The sequence below is a fragment of the Hippocampus comes genome, unplaced genomic scaffold (assembly GCF_001891065.2).
Source record: "Hippocampus comes isolate QL1 unplaced genomic scaffold, H_comes_QL1_v1.1 scaffold113, whole genome shotgun sequence".
In the NCBI taxonomy this organism is placed as follows: domain Eukaryota; kingdom Metazoa; phylum Chordata; class Actinopteri; order Syngnathiformes; family Syngnathidae; genus Hippocampus; species Hippocampus comes.
The window spans coordinates 139,610-155,298 of record NW_017806160.1 but is presented as its reverse complement, the minus strand read 5'-3'; the positions used below and the strand labels follow the sequence as shown (position 1 = coordinate 155,298).

At 42.8% G+C, this 15,689-nt stretch overlaps 1 protein-coding gene across 1 annotated transcript; it reads right to left on the bottom strand.

Annotated features, from left to right (window-relative positions):
• Window positions 1–12,072: 12,072 nt before the first annotated feature.
• On the bottom strand, window positions 12,073–14,478 carry neurod4 (neuronal differentiation 4). Its single transcript, XM_019895578.1, has 2 exons — window positions 14,301–14,478; window positions 12,073–13,567 (listed from the first exon to the last, which is right to left on the bottom strand). The coding sequence occupies exon 2, from the start codon at window positions 13,559–13,561 to the stop codon at window positions 12,491–12,493; it is 1,071 nt and encodes a 356-aa protein (XP_019751137.1). The 5' UTR covers window positions 13,562–13,567; window positions 14,301–14,478; the 3' UTR covers window positions 12,073–12,490.
• Window positions 14,479–15,689: the final 1,211 nt, after the last annotated feature.

Sequence of the window (15,689 nt, the reverse complement as noted above, 5' to 3'; positions counted from 1 at the left end):
TCATGGGCAAATTCAAAATGAACTTTTTTGGAGGGGGTGGGCAGAAAGTCCACTTGACAAAAAATAAAGTCAAAAATGTCTTTACCAGTAGGTGTTACACAATCAGGATTTGGTGTGGGGTGGGGGCGGGGGTATCACTGATTCAATCAGAGGATGGAGCAATAAATCTACAGTATTTAAGAAACTTGTATGCTTACTCTGTATTAGGCCTCTGCCATTTGCCGAGGGATAAGCACTGGCACACGCATCGCAAAAGTCCACGAAACTGACACCAATTGAAATGAATTGGAGAGAGAGAAATAAAATTCTCAAAAAAAAAAAAACCAATGAAACATTAAACATGTTTACATCTCCTCTGAAATTGATGGGGCAGGGAAAAAGTGCATGAACATAGCCAGTCAATTAGGTGGCCAGGGATTTTGCTAAATACTATTTTTGCTCAACAGCTGTAAACGTCCATACACTTGCCACCAGTTACCTCAACTTCCTGGCTCCACATTCTGCTCCTTTTTGGCTTGCACTGGAAGATGGCTGTGTTGTAAAAGTCCAAGTGATTATTTTGTCCTACATAGTTTGTCCACTTTTTACCTGCAAAGGCCACCTGTGTTTGGTGTAAGTTCCAGTATAGCTGTACAGATGCAGCCCCATCTACGCAAACTGTCTTGACTTGCGAGCTTAGCTCAACTTGCCTTCGGCATTACTGCAGTGTATCTCATATCCATGTTTAACATAAATTTGGTGTGACAGCAATGGAGCCATTTCTGTGTCCATTTAAACATGCCTACCTGCTGGGTGCGCGTGTGTCCACAAGTTCACAGTACTTCTGCCTCGTGATGAAAGCTAGTTTGGCGAGATTACGGCGACATTGCCCATTTGCGTTTTTTTTTTTTTTTTACAAGAATATATATATATATATATATATATATATATATATACACATATAATTAGTGTGTTCTCAACAACAATAAACTAGACTGGTCTAACAACACGGCATGGGCATAGCCGGCTCTTCCTGCTCAGAAAACGGAGGTCTTTTGGAATTCAGGGGTCACTCCTTAAGACCTTCTATGACTCTGTGGTGGCCTCAGTCAGTCATTATGGCATTGTCTGTTGGTCAGGCAATCTTAGCCCAGGACAGAGTTGGCCCTCCAGACCAGTCTCTCACTGTCCCGGGCTGCTCCCCCGACACTCTGGAGGAGTTGGGCAACAGGAGGATGCTAGCCAAGCTAAAAGCTATGATGGACAGACCCTCCCACCCCGAGGGGCAGTTCCTTCAGCCAGAGACTGATACACTTGCGCTGCAAGAAGGAGAAGGTACCGACGCTCATTCCTGCAGACTGCTGTCAGGCTGTTGAATAGACAGACCTGAAAACCTGGACTCACCCCCACTCACCCATTTTTAATATGCTTATACAGTATATTTTATAATTTATATGTATTTATATACTTTTTGTTCGAATATATATAGATATATATATACACACACACACACACACACATACACGTCTTCTACTTCTTTTCATAATTTTGCTGCTGTAAATTGGGAATATCTGAATTGTGAGAGTTTTTTTTTTTTTGCCATAAAATCGTTGTGTGACTTTTTTTTTTTTAACCACGACAATCATAAAACTTTAGCAAAACTATTATGTGACTGGATGGGTGAGGTCATTGAGAAGGAGCTTCTGCTTTCCAATGCAAAGGCTTTCTGCTCACAGGGCGTGACAAGACAAAAAAAAAAAAAAAAAAAGGTTTCTTGCTCACATATACAATAGGGTACTCGAGGGCAGCACAGTACTTCCCCGCAGTGAATGAGGCTGTTTGCTGTAAATACTTATTTTGCGCATCTGAATATCGATCGATTAAGTTACATTAGTCGATCACTGATTTTTGCACATAATGCCAAATATCTGCTGATCCCGATTCAGGCAATTAGATCAGTGTAGAGTCTCACGATAATGCTCTGTACCCACATTAGTCTAAGCATGGTATTCTGATTAAATGTTGCATTTATGGAATATGAACTAAGCCGGAAAATCAACCCGTTTGCATTCATTTCAGGGTGCGCCTATAATTTTCCCTCTGCTGACACCCGCTGAAAACGACATCACAATGCCAGGCGGGCTCAGCTTGCGAACATCGCAGAAACAAGCCCAGAATACAGGTGAGTTGTGATTGGTCGTAACGTGAGCCCTTAGGCACTGTGATGTCATTTTTTGTTTTAGTTGACAGCAAGCGTCAAAATGGTCGCCACCTCAGATGGATAAAAATGGGTGTCTTTTAATGCTTAATATTTCACAATAGCGCTAACAATCAGAGTACCGGTACCATGTTTAGACTAGTGGGGGCGCATAGACCAAAGAAAAATTTTGACTGGACTTCCACTTTAAATGTTGCATTTCCATTGGTCTTTGTTTACTTGGGATCCTGAAACAATGCTCCCACCGTTCTTTGGCCAATGAAAATTGCTAACACTGACATTGTCAAGTGAAACGAGCACAAGGTTGTCGTCTGGACATGGAGGCAACTCAAGATTGTGGAATTCACACGCATGGATCATGCAATGTGTTTACAATCATTGTGAATGTGACACTAATCTGCCTGTGAAAATCAATTTTTTTTTTGTGAGGGTGCCCATGGCATTCGTTGGGGCAGCACACATGTTGAATGACGGGCTTATCTGGCCATGGGAATGCTGCAAACGTGTTAAGTCGTTTGGGTAATCACTGATCCTCAGATGCCTGCCTGTTTTAGGCTTGCATTTTTTTTGGCGGGGGTGGAACTCTTTGTGAGGAAAAACAATTTACAATTTTCTGTCATGTGGCAAAATATTGTCTACAGCAGCATTTCCCTTGTTGAGCAAAGGCACCTATTTTGCACAAGTCTCCGAGCACACCAAGAAAACTCTCAAAAGCATGACTGAAATGATTTCATCTCAAGTTACTCACAAATGTACTTCCTCTGTGTAATCTGAGCCTGTTTAATTGAACACAATGCATGCCTTATTCTGCTGTATGAATGACATCTTAACAGGTGAATTTGACCTTTTGGCATCTGATGGAAGATCCTGTAATCATTTACAGGAGCTTCCGTCAGATGATTTCAGATGACTGATTTCAAATGACTGATTGATGCTTATTATATTGTTGCGTCTTGAGACAAAAGTTGCTGTGAACTGCAAACACGCCACCCCCCCCCCACACACACACACACACACAAAAAACCCCATCAAACTTGTTCGCTCAGGCACATACAGCATAGAAACCAGTGGAATATGCAACAGCAGACCAGTTTAACATGGCTAAAGTTACACTGAGTCACTGAGGAAATTGAGTGGTAGGAGGTCTACGAACACCCCAGCATGTGTCATTCTACGCAACCTCAGCCTGTCAAGCAGTGCCCACTGCCCCTCACAGGCTATCCCAGGAGCATTGATGTAACGCTTGTGTTTTGCTGTGCTGGCAAATGTTCATTGTTTGACACTAAACTGCAACCTTAGAGTAATTCATCAAAAGTCTTCATGTCTACATGCAGGTACTTTTTGTTTTAAATGGTTTACCGATCATAGTTGGTGGTACATTTATGGTTGGCACTTTTAGTATGGACACTTAGACTCACTTTTAGGAGAGTGTCAATTCTTTGCAGAAATTTGCTATTTGTGAACGGGCTCGTTCCTGTACTCATTTTAACTGCATTCAAAATATCAGGGTTTTTGGAAGGTTCTGGACAAAATTGGATTCCAGAACGTGAACTCAGAAAAAAATTGACAAAAAAGTTTATTTACAAAAAAATAGGTCGCAAGACTGACAAGGTACGCTGCTAAAACACCAGGAAAACGAAACAACCTAAAATGCTTGCAAAAGGCAACGACAAATTATCCACAGAAATAGCTTGTCAATAAATAGACAAGAAAAAACGCTAAACGCATAGGATACAAAAAAGGAAAACGTGATGAAAAACTTATTGCAAAAGGTATGTGCAAAAAACATGAAGACTATGAAACTATGAGAATTCAATACTTGGGGTCAGGGCCGTGAACAAGATGAATTATCCGACTGACATGACAACTTGGAAGTCCTTAAAATAATTATTAACATTGGCAGCAGGTTTGCATGTTGGAGGGAAGGCCCCTCCTCTGCCATCTGCTGGAGAGACACAAGAACAGAAATATGACACAAAACCAAGCCAACAGATGCATTTCATTTGGAACTGAAAGGGCAGGTTAAAGACAGCCACCCAGTTGATTGATATGTTTTTTTTTAATAATTTGGTTAACATTGTGCCTTTTAATGTACCCAAAGAAGATTTATTTATTTATTTTCTGGTGAGGCCCTTTGTGGCACCTTCGTCTGAGGTATGTCTTTTTGCTTTCAGTGATCACTGCATCCATTTTAATTTCCTCTCACTCGTGTGATTCAACCAATTCAAATCAAGTACAAGATGAAAGGAACCAGCACAACATAATTTGATGAGCATCATGTACTGTATTTTAGAACACATGAGAAAGCAGTGAGCATGTAGAGTTCACACACACACTGTATCATGAGAAGCATTGCTCAACTTTTCCATGGCGAACGATAATGTGTCAATGACAAATGGTGCACATAAAATTGTGGCAGCTAAGAGGGGTTTTCTTGGTTTGACTTTTAGTTTGACAACATTGGGACCTTTGAAATAATACATTGGCCTTAATGAAAGGATTCATCCATTAAGTAAAACGCAGGCCGCCTATCTTCGATGTTATATTTGGTGAGGGTCAGCCTTTAAGTTACAGCACACTGTGCAGTTTGTATCTGCTTAGTGCCTGACACTTGAAAGAGTTTGAGACTTTTGGAATGAAAGTGAAATACCTCCATTGTGGATTTTTTTCCCCCTCTCTCCTTCTCTTCCAATGCAACAGCATGCAACGTACATTGCACCACTGTGAACAGAACCCTGCATGTCGGGCACAATTCATTAGTAGCCATAAATGTGATTTAATAATACTCGCTGTGCACACATTAAACTGGCAGCGGTTTTAGTTCTTCCTGTTATAATTGATATGCAGTGACAAAAGGACTGCACAAATGGCTCGCAGTGCCGTTTTTCCTAATTAATCAGCTTGCACTAAACAAACAAAACAGTAATAAGTGCAGCAGATGGACAAACGGACAGATGTTGCCGGCCGAAAGTTTACAACCTGGGCCTTCCATCAGGCCCATCTGTTGCTGCTGAACCCGGCACCTCCCTCTCCCCTCCTCCGCCGCCTGTGTTTTCCTATTCTCTTGCTTCTCTCATCAGCATCTATCACTGCACCCTTCTTCTCCCGAGCGGCCCCATTTAACCTCCTGCCTGACCTGCTTTAACCCTTGCCAGACAATTAGCCGCTTATTATCACATGTGAGCGCGAGCTCAATTATCTTACAATTTGACACTATCTGCCATCCGATTCAGTTGATTTTATTGATATGGAGTACATATACCAGACGATGGTATTGCACATGAATCCAAGTTAAAGCAGCACTATGATCATGCTATGAAAATAACACAGAAAGGACAACATTCATGACCAAGATGAAAATACAGTAGCATAGTACTGTAGGCCCAAATGTTCAGAGAGAGAGGTTCTCGTCCGCAGTATCATTGGAAGCCAGTTTAACATTATTGCACTTTGAACATGAACACTTCACTTCAATTTTGTTACATGAAAAAGTCCCGAAAGAATGATTTAACTGTGATAGACTGAAAAGTTAGATAAAATACCAAAATGAAAATTAAAAACAAACAGTTCCTGAAGATACAAATCAAAATGTGCCAGTACTCCTCTCAAGAGATAAATGCAATTAATTTGCCTGCTACTTTAGTGAAAAAGAACAATCCACCAGGCCAAACATGATCACAAAGCAGCAAAATTACTAAATGATGCAGCACTTAAACTCGCCCAGGAAAGATTCAGTCACCACGACAGAATTTGCAACAGTCAATCAAAATACTATAACAGATTACAATTCCAAAACCCATTTGATTCTTTCAAAAGTATTGTGAAATCTGTTCACACCAAATTCTGCTGACTGCTCACTGCAGTCAGGCAAGTTCCCGAAACACCTGAAAGTTAGATGCCGTCAAGCCCCTTCTAAAAAAAGAGAACACTGGATACCTCCCTTGTTTGCAAATTACAGACCCATCTCAAACCTTGAATTTTTATCCAAGATTGCTGAGTGAGTGTTTTTTTTTTTTGTAATGAAGTCAGCTTGAACTTGAACTCCAACAGCCTTTTTCATGAATTCCAATCAGAATTCTGACCTCATCACAGTACAGAAACAGCTCTTATTAGCTCTAAGTACCAAACGATATAAGATTGAACACTGATGCAGGAAAGATGTCAGTACTAGTCTTGTTGGATCTAAGTGCAGCGTTTGAGCGAATTGACCATCATGTACTGTTGAACAGGTTGGAAACTTGGGTGGGATTAAATGGAACAGTCCAAAAATGTCTTAGTTCTTACTTGAAGCACAGGATTCACCCTGTGACCATTGGAAATTTGATAAAATGGCCATGACATGTGGGGTCCTTCAAAGATCCGTCCTTGGACCCCTTTTGTTTAGTCTTTGTATGTTACCTCTGGGTCAAATGCTTCAGAACGCAAGTGTTGGCCTTCACAGTTATGGAGATGGCACGCAACTATATCTATAATTGTCTCCAAACAACATCAGTTCATTTAATTGTATTGTGTCACTACCTAGAGTAAATCACCAACTGGATGAGCTGACATTTCTTTGCTTCTGAATGTTATTAACTGTACTGTTTTAAATATGTGTAGGTGTTGTGTCTTTACAGGTGTGAAGTACATTGAGTTGTGTTGTATATGAAATGTGCCATATAAATAAAACTGCCTTGCTTGATTTATGAGCAACAGGCAACTCGGTACTGCTACTTGTACTTCCAGCACCACAAGATTCAGCAGGTGACGCTCGCCTTCCTGTTTGGGTGCCCCCCCCCCCCTCCACTGCCCCCACTCCTTCTTTTTTCAAGTTCTCCCACATCGCCTGCACTTGCTCAGCCTCTCAGACACCCTGGCCCTCCTACCTTGGCTGTTTTTGTGCCCTCGTCCAAAAGGGACCTCCATCTGTCCCCACACTCGGCCTATTGTGAAGTGCCAAAGCCCGGCAACTTCCACAATGCAGTGGGCGGGCGAGGGGGGGCCAGGGTAAACACGACAGCATCCAGATCCCATTAGAAGCTCTTTAACTTCCACACGCTATTACTGTGAGAGAACCCTGGGTGGAGAAGGCCCACCCCGTGTCCTCATGCACACAATGTCACCTCTTGCATCCAACCAGAGGTAATGAGCCTGCATGCGAGCTGTTTAGGATTATCTACGAGCTGCTGTGAAATGTCTTTCCATTCAAGAATATGACATAAAACCTAGGGCAAAGTATCTGTTCCTCTTCCAAATTCTAATGTCACCATCAATTCTTCAGTCTTTCGTCCACCGCCTGCTCCGAAGGCTTCTCCATTTCAGGGTTCTCCAAAAAACTCGGACCTGCTTGCGTGCATGCGTGTGACCCAAGAGGAGGGAGGGGGATCACTGTGTTGGGCCCGGCTTAAAGTCTGAGGGATTACTAGCACACAGACACTGATTAAAGCCTTCCATCCTCCTATGGCCCCATTAATACAATCTTAATCACAATGCTTTATCCCTCAATCTAGCTCCTATGGATCGGGGCCTTTTCATTTCAGTGGCCAGCCACTGTTGTTTGGCTCGTGGATTAAGTATGCACGGCACACGCAAACTCAGATATAAGCACAAAAGATGAATAGCAAGCTTTGTGCCGAACTTCGCAAATAGTTGAGATTTGAATTGTTGCTTATAAAATGTTGCAGCTTCAAGTAGAAGATCTGGGAGGCAGGGTTATCATCGTTTGAGATTTTCATCGTTGTCGTTAGTTTTTATTTCCTTTGGACTTCTGTTGTTTAATTCCAGTATGTTTTAAGAGCAGGTAGTTTAATTTATTTGTAATGGAGAATTTGTTGAGTTCAAGATGAAAAAAAAGTGATTAAATATTATGTAATAAAGTTAGGTAAACTACAACTGATCGACCTTCCCTTGTCTATGCAGACATACAGGAATACCAAAATCCATACATTTAAAGTCAACCCCAAAAGCTCATGTGTGGCATTAAACGATAAAAACAAATGACACGTTTGCTATAGTTGCAGTTTTATCAACATAAAATGCATTTTTAGTTTTTTTTTTTTACTGCGTTTTTATTTGGATTTATTGATTCATTTGCATTATTTGTTCGTTTTGGTGAATCTTAATAACCTTGCTGTGAGCAGATATCGGACGTGACCCCTTCCTTTTCGGAGTTCGAGCCACAGGTCGCACTCTGCTGTCACCACAGCTGAGGAGGCTTAGAAAAGCTTGTTTTCCCTTCCGATTAGGACACTCAAGTTCAGCCTGTATTGGAGGTTACACTCATGGAATTAATATGCACTAAAGTGAGTATTATATTACATTTTTGGTCATTCAATGCATATCATGGACATATGATGGAAAATGTACTTCTTTATCCAAATAGTTGGATGTGTTTGGTCGGTGCTCACCCACGATGTGTGAAATGAAACAAATAAAGCTTATGTGAGCTTTTTTTGAATAAATGTTTCTGTGACTAAGTCATTCTACATTTGAACCCCCTGACATAGAGTTGTTGGGCCATGACGTTGCAGCTAGGCTGATCTGCTCATTTTAAGTGGTGGCTGCACTACATGTCTATCATGTCAAGTCAAAAAGGTAAGCTGAGCTGCAATGTTCATACAGAATGCCGTTGGCTAACAGCATTAACTGGCATATATGCCAAGTTGGGAAAGTTTTTGACACTGGGTGAGTGGTTGCACAACATACATGCTTGACAAATTTTTTTTTACATTTGTGGTCCCGCCTATGCAAGTGAAAAAAAACGACATTTGTCTCAAGGCTTCTTAAGAATCAAAAGCCGCTTACGTAGTCGCAACACCTTGGGCTTCGTCTCGGTCACCATGGTAATCAAAGATCTACTCTGCGTTTTGAGCAGTGGCTTATTTGCATGAGACGGATCCACCCCCTGAAAACCACGTGGTTTCAAGTGTGCTGTAATTCTTAGTCCTTTGTGTAACTTGATTAAAGATCGCTAAATAAAATTGATTGAGACACTTGGAAATAGTTTTAAATTGTGAACAAATGCGTCATGTCTCGGTCAATAATCTCGTTCAATAATCATTACTGAATCCGGAGTGTTCTCTTGAACAATTTTTCCATACACGATGACTTACATAATTGGAGGGGTTGGGGGGGTGGGTCTTGGATCTGCTGCTATTCATTTTTCTTGTATGTGGATGTATTTTGCATTTGCACGTGATCCCCCTATCAACACATGAGATAACAGCAGAGATGCGAAATCATTGTTGCTAAAATCATCTTTTTTATGGAAAGGCGATCTTGCATGCAAAGTTTACTGTCGTGGGTTCTTCCCATCGACCTGATCGTGCTGTATATTTGCATTTGGGGGACTAATCTATTCATGCGGCAAAACAGCACAAAGAGGGTGTGCGCCAACTGACTCTGTCATTACTTTCTCACAGGCCAAATATCTGCCTGTGTGTGCAGCTATGTGTCCCTCCTATATGCCAAGACTGACACACAGGAGCCGAGAGGACAAAGTTGTGAATGAAGAGCAAGGACCCCGGTCACCTCTCGTGCCCTCGGCCTCCCTTTCCCCTTCTACGTTTTTCCCTCAGCACACTGCTCCCCTTTTCTCTCCGCCACCCCGCTCGCATGCTCTCACTCTCCTCTTTCTCCCTTCCCAAATTGGCCCAGCTGTCCATCAGCCCCCCCGCCCCCGCAGTTCCCCCAGCTGTCTGCCCTCCCCAAACGAGAGAACCCCACAACAATAGGGGTCACAGGTCAAGAGAAAGAACAGGCTGCACTTACAATAGACCAGTGGCGCCCTGTAAAACAATCATTCCCTTTTTCTCCCGCAGCCTTTCAGTCCTGTTGCCTGAACTGGAAAAGACAAACCTTTGGAGAGCTATCTGAAGAGGGGGAACATTCTTTTGGACAACGGCCTCCGAGGCACCTTCCCCGTCAACAGTTGCTTGAAGGACCGCAAGTATCAACACTGTCAAACGCTGCGAGCGCGACGCAGCTGCACTCTGCCACCCCGTTCTTTGTTCACCTCAAGAGCCATCAAGTCCCTCGCCGTGCTCATTAAAGTCAAAACTCAGCCTTTTGACATTAGAGGAGTGATATAAGTGTGCTCGGAACTCAGCCAGATCATCCACGGCCAGTCTGAAAATACAGATCAGGATGCTGCTGACTAAAGTCTCTTTGCTTTATGCTCTTTGGTGGCCATTCTGTCCGACATGGAAACATGTTTGGAACACATTTTTCAGATGAATTTTTACCCCACGGTGTTTTGTCAGGAGTTGGATGGGAAACTGGGACATGTGGGAGAGATGGCAAAAAAGCCTGCATGTGCCACATTCACCTGGTCTACTTGTGCTTTTTCCCATGGCCCACAACAGGGTCCCGCATGACCTGCTACACGCTGCAGAAAAAGACTGTCAAGCATATCGTGCACACTGTGCACATCCTACAGCGGATTTCTTGTTGAACTCCACTAAAGATTTAAAAGAAAAAAGAAAAAAGATGGTGAAAAGCAACTTTTAAAATCTGAGAAACATGAATACAATGGGAAAGCCAGGTTGCCGCTTTTGTTACCATGACAAAAATGGAGTGTGGTTTTTCATCTGTAGCAAAATTGTAGATTAGCGCAAGCTTTATTATTTAGTTTTATAGCAAAATGATAAAATAATACATCAAAGGGTCATGCTGTACATGCATGCGCGGTCCTTGCGGAAATACATTTTAATTTTAAATCTTTTTTTCAGTCGTGAGCAAAATATCTCAAAGTTATTTTATAGAGGCTCGTGAATGAATTTCATTTTTGTGAGAATACTGCATGGAAGAAAATTGCACAGGGACAAACAAAATATTGCAATGGAAATGGCATATAATACTGTATAAGAATATTTATTCAATTAAGTGCGAAACAGCCAAATATTTACAACAATGACACCCCAAATTAGTGACACCAAATGAACAAGCACCCAAAAGACCTCAAATAAATAACTTAAATACAGTACAGCTGCCAGGGACTGTCTAATAACAAACCAAAAAGACAATTAAACAAAACAGAAAACAGTGCTGAGAAAATGCAGTGTTTTTTTTAACCAAGACAGTATCCAAATAAATATTAAATACAAATATAAATAAATTCATTGCTTTTCTTATGGTGAAGTGGTCAAGGCCTCAGTGCACAAGTCAAGATGAATGAAAAGTTCCGGTTGTTTGTGTCCTTGGTTCAATTTTTTGTGACGCTTGGCTGTCGACTCCAACAGCGCTGATCATCCACAATTCAACCGAAAAACTGCAGAACTAAACCGAATAAATAAAATCTCAAAGATGAAAGCTATCAGGTAGATTGAATGCAAGGTGATCAGTCTCTCTCTGAAAGATGGCTGCTCTCTCACCTGATCACAACTCCTAAATGCAAACCACTGCAGTCTCTATAACCCGAGATGGGCAACTGGCTACAACACTCTGAATAGCCCCTTGATTTTTCCCACCCACCCCAATCCCCCGAAAATTTGATTTTTTTGTTTTTGTTTTTACAAACCAAAATAAATCTTCCCTAAATGCCGACAAGCGTTCAACATACGTTCTTCATTAAAAAAAGTGAGGAAATAGGGTATAAAAAATCCCAGAGAAAATGGGAACATCCAAAGTATTTAAAAAACGTTTGTTTAAGGGAAAAAAAATCATTTAATATGAGAATGGATTGGTACCAAAATGCAAATATGCAGGGGTTGACTGTATTTTTAAGTTGTCAAATCACAAATCACCGCTAGATGGCAGACATCTTAGTTGTGTTTATACAGGGTCTCTATACTATCATGTGAGTAAGCCTAATCTTTTTGCAAATTCAAAATGATATGCAGTACAAACATAGTACCTCAATAATATAAAAACATTTGAGCCAATTGAAAACCTTGACAAAATTAGTTCTTTTGCTTCATATTGGTCACTTGTTCTGCAGTTTTTTTGACATCCTCGAATGTTCATTTTTATACATGAGTGCCCTTTGAACTGAGGAAAAAGTTACGTTTGTGGTTATTATGTTGTTTGCTTTGAACCCTTTGTTGTTGAGTGAGGAGAGATGCTTTAACAAACCTCTTATGAAAAATGCAATGAATTAAGAGCACATAATTTGCACATCGCCATATTTAAAATTGTTTTTTTTTTTTTTTTTTGTCATACACCGGGTTAGGAAGTGCGCGGTCTTAAGCCTCAACAGTAGCACTGATGAAAAATTGTGGCCCCGACCAGCACTGAAATTGCCCATCCCTGCTTTATACAGTCAGTGAAGGCCATGGAGGGCCACTGCCTTCACAGCTTTGGTCCGCTTGGGTCTTTTTACATGGCACCCATCTGAGAGGCCAGCAGATGAGAGGAAGTGAAGGAGTCAAAGGCCACGTCCAGGGGCAGCTCATAACGGGACGCCTGAAAGAGTGGGTGGCCCTGATGCCCACCAGGTAGGCCGGCACTTGTGGATGCGGTGTAATGCTGGGATGGCAGGTAATGGGCGTGGTGGCCCGTGTGGCTGGTGTAGTTCCTCTCGGAGTCTTGGGGCGAAGGCTCCTGCTTCAGGGCAAAGTTGCCGCTGATGCTGAGGGGGGGCGTGAGGGGCCCGTCGTACGGCGGGGTGCCGCTGTTGCACTCGTTAGGGGAGGAGTTGTCAAACGCCTGGCCCGCCTTGAATCCCTTCATGTGGAGGAGGTGGGATGCCTCCAGGGAGCCGTAAGGGGGGCTGGGGAGCCCCGGGGACGGGTAGCTGAGGGCATGGCCGACCTGACCCCCCACACCGCCCAACCCAGGGCCTCCACACTTGTCCTCCAGCTTGTTGATGAGTAGCGGCGCGGGTCCCAGCTGCAGGCAGCCGGCCACCAGGTTGCTGGTGGGCTGTGACAGGCCCTTACACAACATCTCCATGAAGCCGTGGCTCTCTGGAGACTGGCCGTTCTCCAACACCTCCGACAGCGCCCAGATGTAGTTGCGGGCCAGCCGCAACGTTTCGATCTTGGACAGCTTCTGTGTTTTGGAGTAGCAGGGCATCACTCGGCGCAAATTGTCCAGTGCGTCGTTCAGCCCGTGCATGCGTGAGCGTTCCCTGGCGTTGGCCTTCATGCGGCGGGCGCGGAACCTCTCCTGGCGAGCTTTGGTCATCTTCTTCTTCTTGGGGCCCCTCCTTTTGGGAGCCATTTCTCCATTCGGCCCGCTCACCTCCTCCTCCTCCTCCTCTTCCTCTTCCATGTCCTCACTGCCCAGCTCGGAGCAGGAGTGTCTGCCCGCCTCCATCAGGACGTGGTGCCCCCTCATTTCGGGGCTTTCCTCGCCATCCTGCGAGCTGCCGTCTTCCTCCAGCCAGGTGAGGGAGCTCACCAGCTCACTCATATCGCCGCTCTTTCTAAATGGCTTGGTCATCATTTTGCTCTGAGCAAAGACAGGAAAGTACACACAATCAGTCGGTGAATCCACAACAACCTGGAATCACATTTGGAATATCTGCTTGGGACCTAATTTCAGCACCGCACTGTGAACAGCTCTTTTGTCTCTATGAGCTGCTGTCTGAGAATCAGTCCAATTTCCGTTTTGTGAAGTGTTTTGCATTATAGTATGCTGAGATGAGTGAAGAAAGATGTGCTTTAAAATCAGGAGAAGATAGATTGTTGTGCTGGGGTCGGCAAAGGGACGCTGTTAATCTGGGACACGACAGGATTTAGCCCTCAAATAAAGCCCAACGATTAAACTGGACAACATGTAAATCAACAAGCCTTGACACATGTTGACCACTCTATGAGAAAACTCAATGTCAAGAGTACATTTTGGTTTTATTTTTCTGCCATTTTTTTTTTGCCGATCGAGATTACTTAACATGTCATATACAGTATTTTTTGTTGTCATTACTCAATACAAATATTACAGAAAAGCATTGCTATAGTTTTGGATTAGAATGCTCCAGATAATAGCACACTAATGTGGAAGAATGGGACCGATTACTGGAACTCAATTCAAACTGCAGATATTTACAATGACATCTTACATTTTATTGGTGACCTGTTTTTGAAATTTGTGCAGAAATGATAATCTCCCAAAAATATTTACTGCAGTCTAACCGAATTTTAATATCAAAATTGGCGGTAAAGTGGAATTAAATGGAACTCACCTGTTTGGATTCCGCTGTTCAGGTCAAGCAAAGAATAGAAGAAATGAAAAAGAAAGTCCAACTTTTGCGCGTTTGTCTTGTGCGTGTGCGTGCCACTGTCCCAAACACAGCGCGTCGTGGGGGCGCATGGAGACTTCGTCCCAAAATGACTCGACCAGGCTGAGATTTGTTGCCCTAAATCCCGTAAACCCCTCCCTCCGACGCCACACCCTCATCCCAAAGAAACACGCGTGGCAGTCTCGGGGCCTGGAGTTTTACAACATTTGTGAGGGGACGAGAGAGAGAGAGAGAGAGACAGAGAGAGAGAGAGAGAGAGAGAGAGAGAGAGAGAGAGAGAGAGAGAGAGAGAGAGAGAGAGAGCGCACGCGCCGGCGCATCCCTAATCACTGTTTCATATGCGAAAGAGAGGGAGCAAAACACAGAATTACCACGAGCGACAAACTGCCGAACGTGACCATTAGTAGTACAGCAACTCGTTGTACAAGCATCATGCACGTGATCGGGAGAGGGGCAAAAAGGAACCGGCAATTTATGAAACATCGGTTGTTCAAAATGTTTCTTGGATGTTAATTCACTTTCTATAGACTGTTTGCAATATGAAACAAATTATTTTAAACACACGATTTAAGTAAGATAATAATTACATCGACAAAATAAATTCAGTTTTCACGTATGAGAACTTGTCATGCCATGTTCATCACAAATACGCGTTCAAATGCTGCAAACATGTTTTAAAATCAAATATTAATTTCAAGGCGTTGCGTTAAGCCTAAATTGTGATATACAGTGCTCGGGGTACAAATTGTTTCGGTGGCGTGGTATATCGCTGAAGCATTTTTAATCGATTGTCTATCTCATCATTAGTTGGGTGGATTAGGAATTTTCCACTTCATTAGGCACACAGTGCACGGCTGCTTGTGGCCGAGCGAGGAGACGCTCCTCCACGCGTGTGCATTTAAGTGCTTGTGACAGCTTGATGCGCGGAGAGCAGGTGTGTGCGGCATGGGCCTCGTCCTTGGCTTGTTTTCTTCCACGTACAGTTTAGCGTCACCGGAGATTCGCTTGGCGAAATAAACAACACATCCGCTATACACTGTAGCCTTTATTCTGGGTGTGTGTGAAGACTTTTTTTGGTGTTATGATGATGAAATCTGAACATTTTGGAGATTTGATTTTTCCTAATTTAATACAGAATGTGTCAAGTGAGATTGTCATCTCACTTGACACAATCTGAGCGGCCCCTCGATTAATAAAAAAAAAAAAATTGAAATTATGAGCATGTTTCCGATCCACTTCGGTCCCACTGATTCAGCTATTCACAGATTGTTTTTTCAATGTGTATATATTTAATTAAAAGTGTGTGCGTGTGTGTGTGTGTGTGTGTGTGTG

Bases quoted from the DNA above. Each gene is read 5' to 3' on its own strand.
- neurod4 (XM_019895578.1), bottom strand. From the start codon at position 13,561: ATGATGACCAAGCCATTTAGAAAGAGCGGCGATATGAGTGAGCTGGTG.